We start from the raw sequence: 25073 nt of genomic DNA, 5'->3' as shown, positions 1-25073 counted from the left end.
TGGGCCGGATTTTGTTTGAAAATCGATAAATGCAAATAAATAGGTTTTCTGTTCATTTTAGAGTCAAATCGATAATAACCTTTTTGAAAGGTATCCTGAAGTAGTACAAGATAGAAAAATAAAAAGTTGAAATTTTTCCATAGGGCTCTTGATAATTCGATATTTATGATTAATAGTTTTTTACAATTTTCTCCGAATCTGTGATAGCTATAATTAATTAGTTTTAACATTCGAATACCTCGTAACATTCCCTAGAACTTTTGTTTAAGACAAAAAGTTGTCAGAGTTATAGTTTATTTGGAAAAAAATAAAAACCATTTTTTCACAATTTTTCAAGGCTATACCCCTTTCGATTTTGGAGCAAAAAAAAATTTTTTTTTCTTGGGTTTTTTTTTACTTGAAATTGCCAACTTAGGGCTTACATTATAATTTGTCGGTTATCATTTTAAGAAAAAAAATGCTACCGTGGGAAAAAACGAGGTTTCTTTTACTTTTTTTCACATTTTTACTAATATCTCGACTTCTATAGCTTCGATTCAATTCGTTGATGGTTTTTATTATTCCTTATTCTCCTCCTGTTAATTCTTTTTATATTTTATTACAATTGCCTTTCGAAATAAAAAAGTAAAATAAAAAAAATTGACGTAATATCCCATTTGTTCTATTTCAATAAATAAACCCTTATGGGAACTTTTTTCTGAATTTGGTATTTATGGTTTAATTAGGATACAACTAATAAATTATGACAGATACTTAACTGACATTTGAGTTTCAGCCTAGGTCACGTGACTACCGTAACTTTTTTGCTATTGGTTCGATTCTGTTGTAATTTGGTATTCAGGCTTTATTTAGGATACAATTCATATATTTTGACAGATATTTGAAATATAAGACAGTATACTGACACACAACGCGACTATATAACAAATTATGGTTCTTTGAAGCATGATACCCCAACCACTGGTCATCTCTTTGCTTGGCAGATAAACGTTGGTACACCTTATAATTTTTGTTTTTTTTTTTTAAGAATTCCTTTATAGTTATTTACAGACAAGACCTAAAGGTTCCAAATATAATAGGAGCGAAGCGACTATACTTGTTTAATCAAGCAGGCCTGGATGCCAAACAGTCAAATTTAAACCCTAAAATTTTTTGTAATTTTTACGTATAAATTCGCTCATCCTGAGACACACTGTAGATGGATTGGACGGGGGGGTTTTATTGAATGGCCTGCGAGGTCGCCAGATTTTACCCCACTGGATTTTTTTTATCTATGGGGTTATCTAAAATCTAAAGTTTATTTTTTAATTAAAAAATAGAATTAGAGCCGAAATACAACAAATCAGGCCTCAAACAATAAGTAAAGTATTACAAGAATTTAAATATCAACTTGGTTACTGTCAAGAAGTTAATGGTCAACAATTTGAACATTTATTTTAATATTTTTGTTTGTTTTTTTTTATAAACGGTTCCAAAAATTCATGATTATTTATAAAAAATGTAATCTCAAATTTCTTTATATACTTTAAAATTTTAGACAGAATTAAAAAATAAAAAAAAATCGACTTGTCTGAGCGTTTGAAACAGACCCCTGAATTTTAATTCACTATATAGATAAAAAAAATTAACCAAAACTTACCGGTATGTGTCCTCAGATGCGCTTTCAAATGACTACTCTTCCCATAAGCCTTATAACATCCGTCGTACGTACACTTATGAATTTTCCGCACTGGCACCCCATTGGCGTGTCTCTTCCCCCGTTCCTGATTACGCGCTACTTTCGATGAAACTTTTTTGGAATTAAACCGCCCGTTCAGCTTCTTCTCCACTTTGCTCCGGTTTATGTGCAGAGCCATCACCGATATCTTCTTACTTGTCGTCTTCTTCGCACACTTCTTCGTGTCCGTCTTCTCTTTCTTGTGTTTTTCATCGTACTGTCTGGAGTCAACGTGGTTCTCCGTATCCGAAAGGGTTTCTGGTACCGGCTCCTGTTCGATCCGCTTTAAATCTGTCAGTATTCGTTTCACCATGTACGATGAATCTTTTAAAGTTTCCTCGCTATTTTCGGCTTTTTTGGTGATCTCCTTTGACTTTTCTTTGTGTGATAAGTCGAGGGCTATTGGGAAATGGCACCTGCTGTTGGATAGTTGTACGAGACATTGTGCTGCGAAGCTTATGTCATCCATTTTGGTTGAAATCTGCTTCTTTTGTTTGTTTACTCCATTGATCTGTAAGAAAAAGATATTTGTACTGAACTAGTAATTGCTATTTCTGAGTAAATTTAATGTTTCTTATAGGGAACCAACTCTTCTTGCTGAAGAAAACCACATTTCCAACAGAGCCTCGAGTATCCAACTTAGAAACTACTATTAAAAGTAATTAAACCCTTATATAATAATAGTCTTTTTAACTATGAATCTTTGTGTTTTAATTGTTTTTTTTTATTGTTATTTCCAGTTTAAATGAGCACTTTACTGAACCAGAAGGTCTTGCAGCCCTAAGAACTTCTTTTAAAAAATGACGCTTCTTGAGTAATTGAAAGCTACACGACCAGTTTCAAGAACTATTGGACAGTAACTTAGGAAGGCGGATCAGAAGGAAGGAGAGTAGGAAAAAGCTTCAAGAATTTCTACTAGGGACTCTGAAGTAACTTCCTGTAATAGAAACTACAGGATATCTGGAAGTCCTTTAAGCAAAGCAAATCCAGAAACTCGTTGGAGCACTGGGGTTTGAAAAAAAACCGGTAATTTAAGTAAACTATAAGTTTTGCGAAGGATCCAGAATTTTTTGAACTTTCAAGGTTCATTTCTTTTCAATCAAAGTTTTTTTGAGGAATTGCGGAAATAGGAGTCCAAGGATTTTAGTAGAAGAATCTCTGTTTCAATTTTCAGAACTCTAAGTCGCTTGGTTTCAGAGATATGAGTATTTAGCCCATTGGTTTTTTAATGAAATTTTCCTTAACTTCTAAAAAGAGGAAATTAATTTAAAATTAATTTTTGATAAAAACCTTGAAATAGGTATTCAATGATTTTTTCACAAGAATTTCGGTTTCAATTTTCAGATCTCTAGGTTACTTGCTGTCAGAAATATGAGCATTTAGTCCATTGCTTTCCAATGAAATATTTTTCAACTTTCAAGACGAATTTTTTCATTTTAATTTAATTTTTTGGAAGAACCCTGAAATAGGTGTCTAATAATTTTATTAGAAGAATCTCTGTTTCAATTTTCAGAGCTCTAGGTCTCTTAGTTTCAGAGATATAAGCATTTAGCCCACTGGTTTTTTTAATAAAACTGTCCTGTTTTAAGGACAAGGAAGTTGGAGACGAATTAATTAATTTCAATTTAATTTTTGGTAAAAAGCTTGAAAGAGGTATTCAATGTTTTTTTCACAAGAATGTCTATTTCAGTTTTCGGATCTGTAGGTCCCTTCCTTTCAGAGATATGAACACTTAGTCCAGTGGATTTTTAATGAAATTTTTTTTAACTTCTTGGATCTACTTTTTAATTTTAATTTATTTTTTTTAAAAAACCCTGAAATAGGTGTCCAATCATTTTTTCATAAGAATCTCTGTTTCAATTTTCATAGCTCTAGATGTCTTGGTTTCAGAGATATGAGCATTTTGTCCATTGCATTTCAATGAACTATCTTTCAACCTTCAAGACGAATTTTTTCATTTTATTTTAATTTTTTTGGCAAAACTCTGAAATAGGTGTCTAATAATTTTATTAGAAGAATCTCTGTTTCAATTTCCAGACCTCTAAGTATTTTACTTTCAGAGACATGACAATTTAGTCCATTGTTTTTTTAATGAATTTTTTATCAACTTCCAAGACGAATTAATTAATGTTAATTTAATTTTTGGTAAAAGTCTTGAAAATGTGCAGTGATTTAACTAAAGCACTCTCTAGTTCAATTTTCAGAGATCTAGCTTCCTTGGTTTCAGAGATATGAATACTTGATATAAAAATCCAATGGACTAAGGTCCATTGGATTTTAAATGAATTTTTTTTACTTACATCTATTTTTAAATTTTAATTTAATTTTTTGAAAAAATCCTGAAATAGGTGTCCAATCATTTTTTCATAAGAATCTCTGTTTCAATTTTCAGAGTTCTAGGTCTCTTGGTTTCAAAGATATGAGCATTTTGTCCATTGCATTTCAATGAACTATCTTTCAACCTTCAAGACGAATTTTTTCATTTTATTTTAATTTTTTTGGCAAAACTCTGAAATAGGTGTCCAATAATTTTATTAGAAGAATCTCTGTTTCAATTTTCAGACCTCTAGGTGTCTTAGTTTTAGAGATATGAAGCATATAGTCCATTGATTTTTCATGATGTTTTGAACAAATTCCAAGACGCAGTTTCTAATTTTAATTTATTTTTTTGAGAAAATCCTGAATATATTTATCTGATTTTATTAGGAAAAGTACTGTTCCAACTTTCAGCTCTTTAACTTCATTAGTTTTAGAGATATAAGCATTTCTTGCCTAGGAACTTTAATTTTCTGGAAAAAAATATTTTTCAATTTTCAAGGCAATTTTCTGTATTGCAAAAATTTTTTGAAAAAAAACGCTAAAATAGGTGTCTAATGATTTTATTAGTAGAATCTCTGTTTCAATTTTCAAAGCTCTTAGTCTCTTGGTTTCAGAGATATGGGCACTTAGTCTATTGGTTTTTTCATGAAATTTTCATCAATTTCTAAGATCTATTTTTTAATTTTAATTTCATTTTTTGAGAAAACCCTGCGATAGGTGTCCAATGATTTTATTAGAGTAAGTGCTGTTCCAATTTTCAACTCTCTAACTTCGTTAGTTTCAGAGATATGAGTAATTTGTGTCTAGGAACTTCTATTTAAAAAAAAATCAACTTCCAAGGCAAATTTCTTTATTGCAAAAATTTTGGAAAAAACGCTGAAATAGGTGTCCAGTGATTTTATTAGTAGAATCTCTGTTTCAATTTTCAGACCTCTAGGTCTCTTAGTTTTAGAGATATGAAGCATTTAGTCTATTGATTTTTCATGATGATTTGCACAATTCCAAGACGCAGTTTCTAATTTTAATTTATTTTTTTAGGAAAATCCTGAATATATCCATTTAATTTTATTAGGAAAAGTACTGTTCCAATTTTCAACTCTTTAACTTCATTAGTTTTAGAGATATAAGCATTTCTTGCCTAGGAACTTCAATTTTCTGGAAAAAAATATTTTTCAACTTTCAAGGCAAATTTCTGTATTGCAAAAATTTTTTGAAAAAAAACGCTAAAATAGGTGTCTAATGATTTTATTAGTAGAATCTCTGTTTCAATTTTCAGACCTCCAAGTTTCTTGATTTCAGAGATATGAGCATTTTGTGCCTAGAAACTTCCATTAAAAAAACTTCTAAGACAAACTTTTTATAGTAAAATATTGAAAAAAAAAAATGGCGAAATAGGTGTCCAATGATTTTATTAGAACAATCTCTGTTTCAATTTTCAGAACTCTAGGTTCCTTGGTTTCAGAGATATAAGCATTTGGCCCATTCTTTATTTATTGAACTTCCAAAACTAATTTTTCTATTGTACTTTCACTCTTGAAAAAAATCCTGACATAGGTGTCCAACGGTTTTATCAGAAGAATTTCCGTTTCAATTTTCAGAGCTCTAGGTCACTTTATTTCAGAGAAATTTAGTCTAATAGTTTTGTCATGACATTTTTTATCAACCTCCAATACGAAATTATTCATGCTAATTTCTGTTTTTGGAAAAACTCTTTTAATATGACGTACGGATATTTCACAGATTTTTTTTATCAGGCTGCGTGAGCCCTATGCGTGTCACACAATACCTTCAAAAATTATTCCTTCATTAATTATTCTTTATGTATTAATTCAGTTTTGACAATTTTCCTATCAATACGTTTGTAGTTTTCTTAACATTGTCACGTCATATGAAACATGTAAATGTTTATCACCATATAACGTAAAAAAACGTGCATATGCCTCAGTTATATCATATTTTTTATTTTCAAGCTTAATTTTGCCACCGATTTCCTTTGTAGGCATTTTTTTATGAAGATATGACCTCTTGGAGAATACGTCTTTAGGAGTAAAGATGATCCAAAAGCAACTCCTCACAAAGAAAGGGAGGGAGAACCAGAAACGGATTAGGAGAATTAAATAAATATATTAAGGTAACTGAGGCGTTTCTTGAAGTAAATATTTATATCGTAACTAAATTTTTGTATAGACATCTGGATGCCAAGAAGAAGCCATAGGTCTCGACAAGATCCAGATATTCTTGTGTAAATTATTAGCTGTAGAGTTTGGAAATAACTAGATGATTAAAAGTAAGTCAACTGTAATGAACCCATAGTAAAACAAATAATGCGATCGAACGTCCTCTGTTATCCAGAAGTAATTTACGATGGTTTTCTCCGTAATTCTACTGATCTACCCTTGGAAAGCATCGCCGTCAAACACATGAAGTCCCTCTCTCTCTCTATAGAAAGAAAAATAATGAGATTTCCTTTGTGGTGTTTAGAATGGAAGTCTGCCGGCTTCTTTTTGTTGACTGAGGCGAACCATATTAATTCGAATATCTTGGGTGGATTTTTTTATCTCGAATTATTTTTACATCGGGTTGCAAGTAAACCGGAGAGAGAGAGAGAGAGAGAGAAAGTCTTGGAGTTTTAATCGGATTTTCCAGAAAATGATTAAATCGGCACCCGAGTTAATAGGAGTAACCGCTGCCGGAAATTCGTTTTAATTTAATTTCAGCCATGTAAATTTAACCTGATTTTCTTCTTCATCACTTAATGGACGGCGGTTGTGGTGACTTTTTGAAACTCTTATTCCTCATCGATCTGTAAACTGATGGGTTTGTTTTCTTGGACCCCGATACGAAACAAAAAGAATGTTTTATAAAGCAGACGAAGATTTTTATCAGTACGAGAAGGCATACAAAAGAATAGCGATTGCAACTGACACCAGAGAAAATATATTTTTCTATGTGTTTTGCTTCCGATACAAAACGCCCTTGTTTCAGTTAGTTTCCGGTTTTATGTTTCGGCTTTGTTTGGACCCTGAGTTATGTTTAACGGCTATTGATTCTTTTCTTGAAACGTATTGTTTTTATATTGAGAATTAGGCTTAAAAAAGGTTAAATGCTGTGCAAACTTGAAATACTTCCCTTTTTGATCTCACTTGTCAGACACATAAGATTTATTATAAAAATCGCTCTCATATATAAATAAAATAAATTATTTACCGCATTGTCCCATATCACGTCCGTTATTTCTATTTTCCTTTCATGTGCCTGTCTCAAAGTTTTTCCCCGTCGTGTTAATAATAAAACAAATATCTTTTTCGATGTATATTTTATAAGGTATCCGTCATGTTCCCGTATATAAAACACGTTTCCAAAGAAATGAGGTTGGAGCTCCCTCAGGAGAGGGACCCGACGAGATTCAATCAAGATATGATATTAGACGCGAATGGCGACAAACAAAGCTATATGCTCGAGCTTTTTACTCGCCATTTCCAACACAGGAGAGAGAGAGAGGTGGAAATATTGCTTATTTTTCATTAGTTTTCCCCCGGATAGCCATGGTGCCACATCAGGAAGTTACTCGCTGAATTACCATTTTTATTTTCTTTAGTCAGTTGTCCCTCACTCTTCTTCTAAGTAATCTCGGATATATTCTTAGAATATTAAAAGGCTAGAATTAGCATTGCCGTGGAACTATGGGCAGTAGCAAAAAAAACACTATTTATAATATCATAAAAATTTGTCACTTATTTCGACGGGAGCAAAACAATACTATTCCTCTTTAATAGAAGCATTTTTTTTCATAAAATATGATAAGATACTCTATAAAGAAGTCAACCATTAAAGTTATATGAATGAAGGTTACGTATATTGGAGAAAAAGGCAAAAACATCGTAACGCCGCTTGATCGCATTGTTGATTCCACCGAAACAAGTAATCTTTTCCAGTGACGTCGTCAAAAAATTTTACATGATAAATGCAGAGGAATAGGTTAATAATAATACATTTATTTCTAAAATTATAAAATTTAAATACAAAATACTTATTCTACTTTACGTACAAGTACAAGGAAGAAATAAACTATTAGTACCGAAGCTGCTCTATTTAGAAGCTTGTTGGTGCTTTTGTGGTGGGATAAATATATATATATATACAGGGTGTCCCACCGAAAACGAAACAGAGGTATTTTTGGTATAAAAAAAAATTTTTTTTACAAAAATCTCGAACACGTCGATTTTATTTTCGAGGGGGACAACTTTTCCTTACCAAGGCACCCTCATACCAGTAACCCTCTTCGAGGGGGTGGGATCACCCCTAAAATCTTAAATAGAAAGAGGGGTCGTGTGATATCTTATTTTAAAGGTCTTTTAATTCTGAATATAACTGCCAAATTTGAAGTGGCTAAAATTTTTTATCCGGATATGACAGCTTGTCAAAATTGTAGAAACAGCGAAAATGAAAAAGGTATTTTGAACTCTGTTTTGGATAATATTTTTAAAAGAATAAGGAAGTCCTAATTTCAAAGGGGTCACTTATTAATTAAGAGGCCACCCTAATACCTGGAACCCTTTACGAGGGGTTGAAAGCACCCCTTAAATCTTAAATAGAAAAAGGGGTCGTGTCATTCCTTATTTTGAAGGCCTTTTTACTCTGAATTTAAATGGTGACTTCTGAGTGACTGATGGATATCTTGTGGATATAAAAATAGCAAGAAATACAATCTTTACTGCCAGTAAAAGTGGAGAGATCAGAAATAAAAAATTACGTCAATTTATTAAATGTTCAAATTGTGCCCCGCCTACTTCCATGCAGGAATACAGGTTTTGCTCAAAACGATGCCTGACGTTTTGTAGAACTTCAGGTGTTATCATCTGATACTCATTTATAATTCTCTGGCGTAAGTCTTCTAGGGTGTCTGGTTGGGTAGCGTAAACTTTTGTTTTTAATTGCCCCCATAAAAAAAAATCTAATGGGGTTAAATCAGGTGACCTAGCTGGCCATTCCATAAATGGTCCTCTTTTTCCAATCCAACGATCAGGAAATATTTCATCAAGATATTGCCTCACACCAGCAGGATAATGTGGAGGCGCTCCGTCTTGTTGAAAAACGACTTGATCATCATCAGAATGATTTCCGCCTTCCATTATTTCTACTATTCTTGGATATACGGCATTTTCCAAGAGATCTCGGTACATTTCTCCATGTAAATTTCCGGGCAGAAAAAACGGACCAACAATGGAGCCGCCCAAGATTCCCGCTCAAACATTTAACTCCTCAGGGAACTGGGTATGAACTTCACGAAACTGGCCCGGATTTGCATTTGACCAGTAGCGGCAGTTATGACGATTTACGTTGCCATTAAGAAAAAAAGTACATTTATCTGAAAAGCAAATGTTGTAAATAAGACGCAGATTAATAGTTATCATATCACTAAGCGATTCACAAAATTGCACTGGTCTGTCAAAATCGTCCTCATTCAGTTCTTGCACCAGATGAATTTTGTAAGCATGGAATTTATTATGCTTAAGTATCCTATGAACACTACTTTTGCTTACTCCTGTACTCGTCGCCAATTTTCTGACACTTATTCCTGGCTCGGCATGAAGTTGACCTAGGACACTTATTTGCATTGCTTCATTGACAACAACAGCATTTTGAACCTCACGCTTTTTATTTAAGACACTGCCAGATTCCCTAAATTTAGCAACTATTTCTAGAACGTATTTTCTGTTAACTCAAGTCTTGTTAAGTCTTGTACCGTTCTATTGGCACAATTGTTATGCCGAAAGAAAAACTCTATCATCTCAACCCTCTCTGCAGTAGAATAAACCATTGCTAACAGTGTTTCAACCCGTAAAAGACTGGGTAATTTAAATTTAATTTAAATTAATTTAAAACTATTTAAATAAATGCTGCTTTATGAAGAAGTACCAATGATATTTAGCAAGCTAAATGAATTCTTCAGATACTTGTGTTTGCATTTTATTTGGTATTTTGTTTTTATTTATGATATGCTGATAAGGTGTAATAACAATAATATTAACAATACGAATAAATTTTTAATCATGTTTTAATGATCCAATAAAAAAAATTGTAAGAAAGGGTTTCAGGCATAAATGTTTATTTAAAGCATTTTTTCCAGAATTTTATTTGGCTTTCATATCCAGAAGAAATCCATCAGTCACTCAGAAGTCACCATTTAAATTTAAAGTGAAAACGCTTTCAACATAAGGTATAACACGATCCCTCTTTCCGTTTAAGATTTAAGGGGTGCTTTCAACCCCTCGTAAAGGATTCCAGGTATTAGGTGGCCTCTTAATTAATAAGTGACCCCTTTGAAATTAGGACTTTCTTATTCTTTTAAAAATATTATCCAAAACAGAGTTCAAAATACCTTTTTCATTTTCGCTGTTTCTACAATTTTGACAAGCTGTCATATCCAGATAAAAAATTTTAGCCACTTCTAATTTGGCAGTTATATTCAGAATTAAAAGACCTTTAAAATAAGGTATCATACGACCCCTTTTTCCATTTAGGATTTTAGGGGTGATTCCACCCCCTCGAAGGGGGTTGCTGGTATGAGGGTGCCTTGTTGTCCCTCTCAAAAATAAAATCGACGTGTCCGAGATTTTTGAAAAAAAAAATTTTTTTCATACCGAAAATAGCTCTGTTTCGTTTTCGCTGGGACACCCTGTATATATACAGTGACCACCTAAAGTTCCGCATAAATTCGATAAAAATTAGGCAAAAAATTAGACGGAGAGCAGAACGTTTAATTTTGTCCTGATTTTGGCAAAACCCTAACATGAGCTGAAGTTATGAATTTGTGCTCCATTCCACTAACTGTTGACTGAGAAGTAGGATGGTTTGTGTATTTGGCATTAAAAACAGTTCATTTACTTCTTTTTGCGTGCGCACTCGATCCCCGTACCCTCGCATCATCAAAATTTCAATTCGTTGGGTTTCCGTTAAATAAGCCATAATTTATTCTGATAAAAACTATTAATTTTCGAACTGACAGTGACATTCGAAAATGGAGATTCTTTACAAGTGCAACCATGGAAATAGAAACAATTGGCAGTGTTTATAACATTATTTTTATCCTCGATTTTATTTAAATGTAAATATTTCGGAAATAGTTGAGTTTTGAGATAAGGTGTGTTATACGAAACTTGCTTGGAATTTCGCCTATATTTTATAAATGCAATAAAAAAATATAGCATTCCATTTAAAAAAATGTTTTTTTTGTTCCACCCTGTAAACAAAAATTTATGTGAAATCATGCGCAATTTAAATTAAAAATCGACGATTCCGAGCGTTTTCTCAAAAAATCATGTCTCTAATTTTTATCGAATTTATGTGGAACTTTAGGCGGTCATTGTATATATATATATATGATCCAATTCGGTTTAAAGGTCATTATCAGGTTTTTTTGTCAAGTCCGTGAAAATATTCCATCACTGGTTTTTCGGTACATCACTCATAATAATTTACTTCTATCTGTCCATATTCAATTATTCTTACATTAAAAATAAGGACAACCACATCTTGTACAACATATACAATAAGGAAAGACAAAATTATTTAAATTCAATTACTCACAGGAGCGCATAGGAATTAAAAAAAGAACATGGGAATTATCAAACGTTAATAAAAGTTATCGCTCTATTATTACAAAAATAATAAAAACAAGCTACAAGTTATTCACCAAACCGACTAAATAAAGCCGCATCTGTCTGTTCAATCCGTTGCCTTACATAAACTTTAAACGTTGCTGTAGACATTTTTTCCTGTATGGGTCTTGGTATTATATTATAGTTTCGGTGCTAAATATTTGACCAATACTTTTTTTGTTCCTACCAACTCGCGTATTTTAATTAAGCCTGTTTCTTGTGGGGTATCTGTGCGATAAAGTTTCAAGAACAATTTTTTTACTATGTATATTCATACTTAAATTGAAGCAGTAAAGTTTCCTCATGTCCATTACTTTTGTTTCCTTATAAAGTAAATTTTAAATTTTTTTCAAATATAATTTTTAGTATCCATATTTGAATGATGGTTAATTGTTGTAAGTGGCAATCCCGGACACTGCCCCACCCGATCAATCCATAAGTCAAATGAGATTGTATCAACGATTAGTATATTATGGCTAAGGTTCTTAATACTTAGATATTTTTTTAATATTTAAAAGTTGAAAGTCAACCTCTAATTTTATTGGTCAACTGCTTTAATTGTAAATCCCATTAGGGATGCTGGTCTACAATAATATCCAAATCCAAGAAACCCAAATAACCCCCTGAGCACTTGTTTACTAATTCTAGTCTGTCAATGTTCTAAGACAGCATGGAATCTTGAAAATAAGAAATGCCAAAGAGTCATAGTTGAATTCGAAGCTTCTTGTCACGTAATCGCATTTTCAGTTACATTTATGTTCGAAGTTTCAATGTTTTTGCCATATTTTTACTGTATCCTGACGAGCTGCAAATTTTTCAAGGCAAATTTGTAAATAATTATCAAAATATTAAGATATCTGTGAAACCTTTGACAGCATCAAGCAAACCCAGAAAGAGTGAGTAAACTCCCTGTGACTATTAATTAATTAAATAAAATCTACTGCTCAATTCATAGGTTTTATTTCCGCATTGATTCCTCGATATCGGAAACAGTTGTTTTCTTCCCATTAATCTTCCTTGTGTTGCGGAAATTCTTAGGGCCTTATAAATTATTTTATTCGGCAACGGAACTGATGGGTTGCTTGTTTTTCGCTCTAATAGTTTTTGTCCGTGATTTGCGGCCCAGCTCGATTGGGATGTAGATTCCCTCCTGATCGGGACTGACCCGAATACTGAAAAGCCAGATTTATATATTTAAGGATTATTCTTTTGCCTGCTCGCATTCGGTTTTAGTAACAGCGAACCGAGTTTAAATGAGATTTTTATTCGTTTTTCGAGGGTCTTAATTTGAATATTTTCATCCAAAAGTCAGTCAAAAAACGGAGCAGAGGGTAGTGTCGTCAAGATTCTCACTGATTTGTTCAACAGCGTAGGACCAAACTGCTCAGAGTATTATACTATGAGTCATGTATTAAAACTGTTGCAAAAAGTCAATCACATCATAATATATAGGAAGTATTAAGAAACTGTTTCAGATACAAGAGATGCTTACTTTAGCATGCAAGTTTTAGTTTAGATATAAATATACCGGTATACATGAGTTTTATAGATAATGAAAAAGTTTTTGATAAAGTCCAACATTTTAAAATAATACAAAACCTTTATAAGAATTATTGCTAATTGCATAATAATAGAATCAAGGAGCTTTTGTTCAGGTGGAGAACCATGTATCGGATGAGATAGAAATTCAGCAGCGTCAGGTAGGGTTGCGTGCTTTCCCCAATATTGTTTATGATCTACTCTGAATCACTGAGAAAAGGAATTTACGTAACGTAGTATCAATAAATAACATCCATATTATTGAGCAGTGCTTTAGTCAGCAAGCAAAATAGTGAAAATGTACAACTGGCAATTGGTCATAAAATAATAGAAAAAACTGATCACTATAAATAATTTGGATGTTACCTAAACAGTGAACAGGGCTTTAGACAGAAAAGGCCAAAAGAGTATTTATCAAAAAAAACAGCTTCTCACCTATAGACAATTGAATCTAAGTTTATGACTAGGTCTGTCAAATGCTACATATTTGCACCTTGTTTTATGGATCTGCATTGCAAAGAGATTGAAATTAAAAATATATATATATATATATATGGAGTGAGTTTATCGTCGCATACTCAGCATTTCTTGGACTAATCGAGTACGGAATGCCGATGTCTTCTTGATACGTCTAATTACAAAAACTGAGATCTTAAGCACAGAAAGCGACGAATACAAATGGTCAGAATGATCGCTAACCTTCGGTACAAGATGGAACCAGAAGAAGAAGAATTTGAACAACATGAGAGCAACAATTATTTCAAATAATTTTCATAAGACCCTTTATGAGAATAAAAAAGAAAACAAAATAGATGATTTTAGATTATATGATTGAGGCATTTTGAACATCTCCATATAATGAATTCTTTCTATTTTGTTCATCTATCAGTAAATTCTTTTTCACTCTAGTCTTATAACTTCTTGGTTCAAGTACTGTGATTTCATGGTTGAAGTATTGTGACCCCTTTAAGTTGTGGTTTGGGCAATCTTCCTCCATTTATCCTTGTCTGAGGCATTCCTGATGTTGTCTTAAAAAGATGCTTTTTTAAATTCCTTAACTTAGTCGATCTATCGGTTTTGTGGAACATCCTCGATGTTTGATTCATAAATGTCACTCAAAGATTTAGAATTCATAGACGATCGCTATGAAATGTTGTCTTCTGTCTGTAGTTGATCCAGTTACGTCCAAAAAATAATATTTCCAGAAGATCCAGAATGTTGCTATAAGGTGAGATGCGGTAGAAAGTGAAAAAAGGCACCTTTGACCCCCAATTTGGTATAAATGTCACTCACAGTTCCAGAATTCATGGATAATCGCTATAAAATGTTGGCTCTCATTTGTAATTGGTTTAGTCACGTCCAAAAAATAATATTTCCAGAAGATCTAGAATGTTGCTATAAGGTGAGATGCGGTAGAAAGTGAAAAAAGGCACTTTTGACCCCCAAATTGGTATAAATGTCATTCAGAGATTCAGAATTCATGGACGATCGCTATGAAATGTTGGCTCTCATTTGTAATTAGTCTAGTCACGTCGAAAAAATAATTTTTCCAGAAGATCTAGAATGTTGCTATAAGGTGAGATGCGGTAGAAAGTGAAAAAAGGCACTTTTGACCCTCAAATCCGTATAAATGTCACTCAGAGATCCAGAATTCATGAATGATCGCTATTAAATGTTGTCTCTCGTGTATAATAGGTCTAGTCACGTCTAAAAACTAATTTTTCCCGAAGATCCAGAATATTACTATAAAGTGAGATGCGGTAGAAAGTGAAAAAAGGCACCTTTGACCCCCAATTTGGTATAAATGTCACTCACAGTTCCAGAATTCATGGACAATCGGTATAAAATGTTGGCTCTCGTTTGTAATTGGTCTAGTCACGTCCAAAAAATAATTTTTCCAGAAGATCCAGAATGTTGCTGTAAGGTGAGATGCGGTAGAAAGTGAAAAAAGGCACTTTTGACCCCCAAATTGGTATAAATGTCATTCAGAGATCCAGAATTCATGGACGATCGTTATGAAATGTTGGCTCTCGTCTGTAATTGATCTAGTCACGTCAAAAAAGTAATTTTTCCAGACGATCCAGAATGTTGCTATAGAGTGAGATGCGGTAGAAAGTGAAAAAAGACACTTTTGACCCTCAAATCCATATAAATGTCATTCAGAGATCCAGAATTCTTGGACGATCGCTATGAAATGTTGGCTCTCGTCTGTAATTGGTCTAGTCACGTCCAAAAAGTAATTTTTCCAGACGATCCAGAAGGTTGCTATAAAGTGAGATGCGGTAGAAAGTAAAAAAAAGCACTTTTGACCCCCAAATTGATATAAATGTTATTCAGAGATCCAGAATTCATGGATAATCGCTATAAAATGTTGGCTCTCGTTTGTAATTGGTCTAGTCACGTCTAAGAAGTAATTTTTCCAGAAGATCCAGAAGGTTACCATAAAGTAAGATGCGGTAGAAAGTGAAAAAAGACACTTTTGACCCTCAAATCCGTATAAATGTCACTCAGAGATCCAGAATTCATGAATGATCGCTATTAAATGTTGTCTTTCGTGTATAATAAGTCTAGTCACGTCTAAAAAATAATTTTTCCCGAAGATCCAGAATGTTACTATAAAGTAAGATGCGGTAGAAAGTGAAAAAAGACACTTTTGATCCTCAAATCCGTATAAATGTCACTCAGACATTCAAAATTCATGGACGATCGCTTAAAAATGATGTTTCTCGTCTGTAATTGGCTTAAATACGCCCAGAAAACAATTTTTCCAGAAGATCCAGAATGTTCCTTTAAGGTGCTCTGCATAGGTAAATCTTGATGTATGAAACTCAATGGCAAGCTTAATTGTAGACTACTGTTTCGTGCAAATTCGGGGAGTATTTCGTCACAGCCCAGGCACTTATGAACGTCCAAAAGTAGCCAGTTTATTGAACACTTTATCTGCTATAATACCTACAATCATCAAGATGTCATTGTTAGATGGCATGTCTTGAATCGGCAAATAGGTGAGTACTTACTTTAGGATCTGACAATATATTATTAAACTGCATCTGGATTGAATATTCCTGTAAGTACTTTTTAGGTTGCAAATATTGGATGAGTATAGCGATTTAGAACTTTGGGGGGCTTTGGAAGAAATCGAATTAAAAGAAGCAGTTGAAGATTTGACAGCTGGATTAAACTCAATAATTTCAGAAGGTAATTTTATATCTTTCCTAATGCTCTACTGACTTAATAGTGTATATTTCTATTGTTTGCTGATAAGTTGAAAGTTCTATTATGAGTAAATTTTCTAGGCAACTTTTTTTTATATATTATATTTCATAATTTTTTTTATTTTGTTTACTCAACTGCTTGGAGGTAATTCAGGTATTATTCCAGGCATTTGAGCTATAGCTCGTCTTTCTATATAATATAATTCAGTGCACTCAAAACTGCCTGGAAGTAATTAAAATTTTCTTAAAAAAACAGCCTATCATTCTCTTTTGTCTTTGTAATATGGTTACCTGCACCCAATTGCCTAGAAGTAGTTAAAATATTATTGCAGGCAGCTGAGTTATAATCTTTTATTCTTTTTTTCCTATACGAGATGGATCTGTTGTTCCAGAAAAAAAAAATCTTGAAATGCCTGGAACATAACAACAATTGCACCAAATGCTTGTAAAAAACCTAATTTTATTGAAAACATCTGAGACCAATCAGCAATGGGTTTAAAGCCCTGAAAGAAAATTCAATTTTTTTTTTGTCTCTTGGAAAAAAATTCGTTGGAGTACTTGAAGAATTCAATTGATTTTAAGAAATTTACACCAAATGTATGGAAAAAGCAATTTCAATTAATGAAATTATCTGGGAAAAAAAACAAGTTGCTTCAAATACCTTGAAGAAACTAAAGAAGATATAACAAATGCTTGGGAACAAGGGAAAAGTGATTTCAAATGCCTGGAAAAAATTATGAATTCATTTTTTTTAAATGTTTTAGAAATTTTACGTAGAAATAGACAATGGAAAAATAAAATTTTATAAATATCTGAAAAATTAAAAGTGAACATTAAGGTAAAATAAAAATCCTGTAGTATCCCTCCACTTATTTATTTATTAAACATTTAGTTATTTAAAATTCCCGACATGACTTAAATTCTTAAACTCCCGAACTTCCTTTTTAAAAACAATTTATTAATTAAAATTACAATAAGTATATGCTACATGAATAACGGGCTACAATTGACTAACTGAAAAATGGCGGACACAATGGTTTTGTTTCGGGAGAACTGCAGGGTCAGCATCTTGGCTTCTGTGTAGTTTACAGGGTGGCTCGTCACATAACTCATGTTTCGGACACAGTGGTGTCCATCGTCAGGGGATAAAAGGTTTAAAATAGGAACTAGATATACGTCCCAGGGTTTGATTCCATGTCAAAAAAACCCTCTATTTATTATTATTGTTCAAAAAAATAAATTATGTTCAATAAATAGGTGGAGGGAGCGGCAGTATTTTCATTTTACCTTGAAAAATTTTAATTTAGTTTACCTAAAGCAATAGAAAACTGCCTGGCAATGACACCAAATGCCTGGAAAAATGCAGTTTTAATTAATTAAAATACCTGCGAAAAAGAAAATCTGGCTTCGAATATCTGAATGAAAATAAAGAACATTTAAATAAAACTACTGCCTGGAAGAAATAAAATTAATCTAAAAATTACTTCAAGTAGCTAAAAAGGACCAGGAAAATGATAAAATTTTCCCTATAATTTCAATTCCATATTTATGAATAGCCCGAAAATCAGTTGAAAATTTCAAATATAATTCGGGAAAAATCGCACATTTTGAACAGAAAGTTTATCGAGATTTTTTCCCAATAATTAAAAACCTTTTGTTTTTCATAAATCCTGAAATTATCAAAACTAAAAAAAGATCCTGTTAATTTGAATTAAAAACTAACATACAAAAATGTGTATTTTTAATTTTATGTTTGAATACACTATTCATAGTAAAAATTTAAAAAATCAAAATTCCCATTTCATTCATGACTTTATGGAACATTCTCCTGAAGGCAGAAATCAATTAAAAAAAAAACATCAACTAGACTAATATCAAGTAAATTATATAATAATAAATATGTGAATAATATAAGGTTTTGTTTGTACATGCAATTATATGGTCCAATTAATAATAGTCCATTTATTTTTTTTATGCTAAACAGCACGGAAAGTTAATAAATAACAAATAGGACTACACATCTCTGCTTCGTTCGTTCCATTTATTATCTAACTTTCCCTAGTAACGTATTATTTTTTTTTATACATAAACATTAATGTACCGTACCTTTTTTATACAAAAACAACCATAAAACTCTCGCTATAACCACATAAGCAAGTCACGACACAGCAACAAATACCAACATTCCACCAAGAAAAAAAAAAAAAAAAAAAGTTTCAACACCTCTTAGAGTTATTCAGATTAATCAGAAAATGCAACAAGGGAGGCGTAACGGTTACCGCGATCCAAAAGAGCGGGTGGGAGGGGGGTAACGGGAGGGCAACAAGTGAACGCGAGCGCTGGCGTCGGCAAACTGGCAGCCGTCGCGACGCTTTCTCCGGAGCGCCGGTCGTCATCGGGAAGTTCTGGACTCCCGACGACTGCTCCACGATGATATCAACCCCCCTCCCTCTCTTCTTTGTAATTTCTACCTATTGGGGTAGTTTGCTCTATTTAAATTAGTTTAGGGGGGAAGCAACAGTTATGTTTTTTTTTTCTGTGGGATTCCTTTAAGGGGATTTTAATTTTTTTATAACATTTGGAGCAGTCCCCAATTCAAGAAAGTAGTGTCATCTGCAAATAAATTCTATGTTTCATTAATTCTAAAGTGTGTATCAGTCAAATGAAATAAATAAATAAAGTGTTAATTCATAGAGCGAAAAAGAGATATTTGAAGAAATTTATGAGGTATATAGATCTAAAAATAAGATTTTTATTTCTTCCAGGTTCTTGGCTTAGAGGCTGTTGCTCTGTTAACTCTATTTCAATTAGAAGAATGCACTAAACTGCCTAAAAGAAATGAAAACGTTCTTCCAATCAGTTTAAAATAATGTGATATTTTTTAGGTAAAATCTGACCAATTAGAGTAAGTTAGTATACAGGGCGAGTTTTTTAAAGTGTTACAATGTGATATGTCAAAAACGGCTGCAAATTTTTTTTTGACATTTTGGTGACATTTCAGTATACCGGGGGGCACTTTTTGTGATATTTTTGACATTTGTCCCTTCACCCCCCTAAGAGGGGGGGAGGGTCACTTCCTTATTTTAAATGGAATGACGTGTTTTTTATTCTTAAATACGAATCTACATAAAATATGAAGTCTGTTTACAAAAAATTTTTAAAATTGCTCTGCTGGTTACGGAATTATGATCAAAAATGTTTTGATTAAATTTAAAAATAATTCGAATATTTTACCATAACAGCCGGTTGCCATGGAAAACCTACTGTTTATTTTACTAGTATGGATGGAAATGAAAATCCTAGTAGGATTTCCATGGCAACATAACAAGCAGTGTCACATAAAAATTTTGACGTGTTATTAACAAGTAAATTGTGTTTAAAAAGAAAAAAATGGAAGCGAATTTCAGTGTAGAAGTAGATAGGGAGGCTGCAGTAGTGTGGGCCGAGAGGTTTCCGGATATTCCAAAATCTCATATGGCCTTTAAGAGACTGGAGACCAGAAGTCGTATGACTGGTAGTCTAAAAAGTAAACGACGAAATCGGATTAAAACGCAAACAGATGAAAATAAGGCAGTTGCTGTGTTAGGAGCAGTAGCTATTGATCCTCAAATCAGTACCAGGCGGCTTGCTTTAGATGCTGGAATTAGTCAATCATCAATTATAACAATTCTGCACCGGTACAAGTTTCATCCTTACCACATTACACTTCATCAAGAGCTTTACGGACATGATTTTGAGAATCGCATTAATTTTTGCACTTGGATTTCAACAAAAATGCGTGAAAATAACCATTTTTTGAGAAACGTTTTTTTTTCTGATGAGGCTTCTTTTGATAATTGCGGGCAGGTAAGATTTAACTTATTTAAATTAGAACATATTCAAGTTTTGGTTGTTTGTTTTTCTAAAAGGTAGACAGGCACAACATGCATTACTGGGAAGCAAATAATCCTCACTGGATGAGAACTGTACCAAATCAACATCCCTGGTCTGTGAACGTATGGTGTGGTATTTTCGAGGATAGAGTTATTGGTCCGCATTTTTTCCAAGGTCATTTAAATGGACAGGTCTATACAGATTTTTTAAGAAATCAGTTACCTCGTCTACTAAACCAAAATTTAAATCCTAACGTATGGTTTCAGCAGGACGGAGCTCCACCCCATTATGCCATACAGGCCCGTACTTATTTAAATGAGATTTTTGAAAACAGGTGGATTGGTCGAGGTGGTCCTGTCAACTGGCCTGCTCGTTCGCCAGATTTGACGCCCCTTGACTTTTTTTTATGGGGATTTATAAAAGACAAAGTAATGGCTAGTGCACCTACAACTCCAGAGGACATGAAGAACAGGATTCGTTTTGCTTGTTCATTAGTGACACCAGCAATGTTACAGCGGGTACGAAACTCATGTCCAGAAAGGATAAGAAAGTGTTTGGAAGTCGAAGGCGGCGGTCACTTCGAACAGCTCCTTAGGCATAATACATAGACGATAAATAGTTAAAAAGTAGGAAATAATTTGTTTTCATTGTAGTAGAATATTCGAATTATTTTTAAATTTAATCAAAACATTTTTGATCATAATTCCGTAACCAGCAGAGCAATTTTAAAAATTTTTTGTAAACAGACTTCATATTTTATGTAGATTCGTATTTAAGAATAAAAAACACGTCATTCCATTTAAAATAAGGAAGTGACCCTCCCCCCCTCTTAGGGGGGTGAAGGGACAAATGTCAAAAATATCACAAAAAGTGCCCCCCGGTATACTTGAAATGTCACCAAAATGTCAAAAAAAAATTTGCAGCCGTTTTTGACATATCGCATTTTAACGTTGTAAATATATCGCATTGTAACGTTTAGTAAATCGTTGAGTGTGTACTTACCTTAAATGTACAGCGTGCAACCAATGTAGCATAGCCCAAAAAGTGACAGATGACTTTTAACAAACAAGAGCATCACTTCACGTTTTTTGGTTAGAATTTTGCTAGTAATTAAGAATCACGTTTTTTAAAAAAACGCAAAATGCCGACCCCGGTAGCACCGTGGGCAAAGCGTTCACGATCCAATCGTGTGGTCTCGGGTTCGAATCCCGGCATGGGCATGGTTGTTTGTTTTTGTCTTATGAAAAATAAAACATTGTGGTTCGGAACCCACGTTAAACTGTAGGTCCATAAACAACAATATTGGGCGGCCGTGTCGAAATACGACGCGAGTCCATTGTATTTGAGGAAGAAGAAGAAGAAAAAACGCAAAATTTGTAAAAATCTCTTTTGCGCTATTTTTATTTTCTTGATTATATAATAATTAAACCAGTAAATGTGTTTATTTTAAAGCTCGACGAATATCCATATTTATCAAATTAAACCCGAAAAACACAATTTCCAGACGATCCAGACACTATTAACAAAATGATAAAATGATATAAAAAATAAAGGAAAAAGTTGAATTCTCATTTATATATCCACGTCATGGAAATTAGCAACAGAATCAGAAACGAAAATTAAATTTTTACAGTCGCCCAGATAAGTTCTGCATGCAATCTATTTTTTATTCATATTTAAGGATTAAATCTGATTTTAAACATTTAAAATAAAGTTAAGAGAAAAACTATAATTACATATAGACAAAAAAAGTGTTTTTTTTTGTCTATATGTATACAAAAAAAATTATTTTTTTGCAGTATGGGGGTGGCTTACATCCCTTCATCCCCTGAAAAAACGTGTGTCTCTGTATCGTGTATTTTATTATCTTTTATTTATACACCAAATTTGAAGGTGTAACAAAGTTTTTAATAATTACTGTGATTTTTTTAAGTTATTTATTATTTTACATTTATCTTTTATACCGAAAAAAACATCAAATCTACACCCTTTTTGTCTATATGTAATTATAGTTTTTCTCTTAACTTCATTTTAGATGTTTAAAATCAGATTTAATCCTTAAATATGCAAAAAAATTAATTGCATGCAGAACTTATCTGGGCGATTGTAAAAATTTGATTTTCGTTTCTGATTCTGTTGCTAATTTCCATGACGTATATATCCCTATCTCAGTCCGTTAATTAGAAAAAGATGGGAATAAAGTGATATTTTCCAGACGATCGAGATACTATTAACAAAATAAAGAAAAGATATACAAAATAGAGAGAAAAGTTAATATTTCATTGTGTCATCTGGAATGACAGAGGTGGAAAATCAGCTGGTTTCTCGATGTTTACAATATCGTTAAACGTTAAATTTGCCCGTTTGTTAAAAATTGCATGCTGGCACGAAAATTGCAAAATTATTGTCAATAATATGATTACTATTTTTAACCTTTCTCTATAAATAGTTAAGAATAGACTTAATATTATAACAGCAATTAAGCCAAGCTATTAACCACTTTGACACATTTCCTGGTTTCATTGTATGAAAATGTGCTACTCGCTATTGGACTATTTTCCCACTTGACGAGTTTAGAATACTGTCAGATGCCCATAGAATTGGGACAAAATTTGCTATAATTCGTGCAAAAAAGAGCGACTCAACATAGAGTGTAAAAATAAAAATTAATTGAAAAAAAATTTGTTTAATTAGATTTTCAATGGCTAATTTTCGAACTAAAACTCAGAACCTCTTACCCGTTTTAAAAAATGATAACGCGGTGCAACAAACATTTACTATATAAAACGAATAACCCGTCGAGTCGTTTTCAGATAAAAATAAAAACGGGGGAAAAAGTAAATTATATTATTTGTGCAAAAGCAAGAGGAACGCAATGTCAAATAGCGGGGCTCCGAGCTGTTTCTATGGCCTATTCAGCCCTCCGCAGCGTGGGGTATTTCCAGAACTAGCAATATAGAGAGTCGGAAACATTTTGATTGAATTAAATTTACTTTTGGCTTTTATTTGACATAATTGAAAGGCGCATTTGTTAGGTTATTTTTACCTTAAACTACCTTATTATGGCAGCAACTCCATGACATTTATTTAGTCACTGCGCATGGGATTTTAAAATCTGATTGGTGGAAATTTAAACTTCCTCTCTCCTCGTTGATTTAGTTGTTTTCAATGGATTACCTTCTTAAATGCCATGCAATTTTACAGGATATTAAACTTTGTTGGTATTTTTATCAAATTTTGATGATTAAGAAACTTTTAGGCATAATTAACATTACTTAAATTAGCAAGTAACAAAATAAGAAGACAACTTTCCTTTTTAAATATAATAGATTTTTAATAATCACACTCATAGAAAATTAAAATTAGGTTCTTAAAGCATATTACCTTTAAACTATTAAGAGAGGAAATAAGTTAATTGGACACTAATAAAATGGGAAAAAGGGACAAAAGGGATTCTATTTTTTTAGGTTTTTGATTTTGTACCATTGTATCTTGAATGATCAATAAATAAAGAAACTAACCTTATAAGTTATATACTTATAATTTCTGACTTCTGAGTGTTTATGTTTCGTAATTTGTTTATGTTTTAGGGGTGTTCACACTGATTCTAAATAACCAATGTAATTGGTTTTATATAAAATATTCATTAAGTTTCAGTAATAATTGTATATCTGATGGCAAATAAAGTTCTATTTGAAGGCAAGTAATTATTACTTGAACTATAAAACCACTACTAAACCTAAATGGTTATCACAGCAACTCCATTACATCAATTTATTCACTGCGCATGGGAATTTGGAATGTGATTGGTGGAAATTTAAACTCTCCCTCTCCTGATCGTTCTGGTTGTTTTGATTGGGTTGTCTGCCTGAATGGAGGTAACTTTAAAGGCTTATTGAGTACATTTTCACAGAGTATAAGAGTTTCTTGTTTTTTCATAATATTGATTATAAAATAAAATTTAAATATAATTAAATAAGCAAGAATTATAGAAAAAACAAACCAATAACAAGGCAGCTTAAGCAAAATTAATTCAGTGGTAATATCATTTTATGCAAACGTTCAAGTTAAGATCTCTTGAAACGCGCATTCTTAAATTTAATTAATCACTCAAATAATTAAAATTAAAATATATTTTGTCCCAAGTCCACCCCTTGCATATAAACGAACATAAATAGTCATCGCAGCAACTCCATGACATAAATTTGGTCACTGCGCAAAGGAATTTAGAATCTGATTGGTAGAAACTTACACTACCTCTTCCCCCCGTTGATTGGATTAATTGCCTAAATGGCGAGACTTTTGAACTCTCATAACACTATATAATACAAACGAAAAGACAAATAAGCTATTTTGTTAATTTAAAATATTTTATATTAAAGAATTTAATAATTATTAAAACCTTTTTTTGTTTGAAAGAAGACAACATCAAAATGGTCCTCGTACAACTCCATAACGTAAATTCATTCACTGCGCATGGGAATGTGGATACTGATTGGTGATAACTTATCTCCCGCTCTCCTTATCCTTGGTATTATGAGTGGTAAATATAAATTAGTAAATAAATTGCGATAGAGAACGAATGAGTGCAATAATGTTCAGATATTGAATGAATCAAGTTTGGTGTAATAGATTTTTTTAGGAAGAAAGACAGTCTCAGAAAAGATCCATGAACAAACAAAAGAATATTGATGTAGAATTAAAAAGTAGCATTAGAAGAAGAGCAGATGACGTAAGTTTGCTGTAAAG

The 25073-nt window shown here is 32.5% G+C and overlaps 1 protein-coding gene across 2 annotated transcripts in view; it reads right to left on the bottom strand.

The window, feature by feature from the left end:
- The window catches only part of LOC126749089 (Krueppel-like factor 9), a 136708-nt gene that overhangs the window by 95335 nt on the left and 16300 nt on the right, over window positions 1-25073 (bottom strand). Inside the window, exons 1-2 of one of the 2 annotated variants that reach the window (XM_050458717.1) lie at window positions 18558-18794; window positions 1640-2228 (exon numbers count right to left, since the gene is read on the bottom strand). In XM_050458717.1, the coding sequence (XP_050314674.1) occupies window positions 1640-2186 (547 nt within the window). In that variant the 5' untranslated portion in view covers window positions 2187-2228; window positions 18558-18794. Of the gene's footprint in view, window positions 1-1639; window positions 2229-18557; window positions 18795-25073 lie in introns of those variants that run through there. The other variant, XM_050458718.1, reaches the window with a different exon arrangement.

The sequence above is a fragment of the Anthonomus grandis genome, chromosome 22, assembly GCF_022605725.1.
Source record: "Anthonomus grandis grandis chromosome 22, icAntGran1.3, whole genome shotgun sequence".
NCBI classification, from domain to species: Eukaryota; Metazoa; Arthropoda; class Insecta; order Coleoptera; family Curculionidae; genus Anthonomus; species Anthonomus grandis.
Note: the sequence above shows the minus strand (reverse complement) of the source record. Positions and strands in the feature narration are given on the sequence as shown.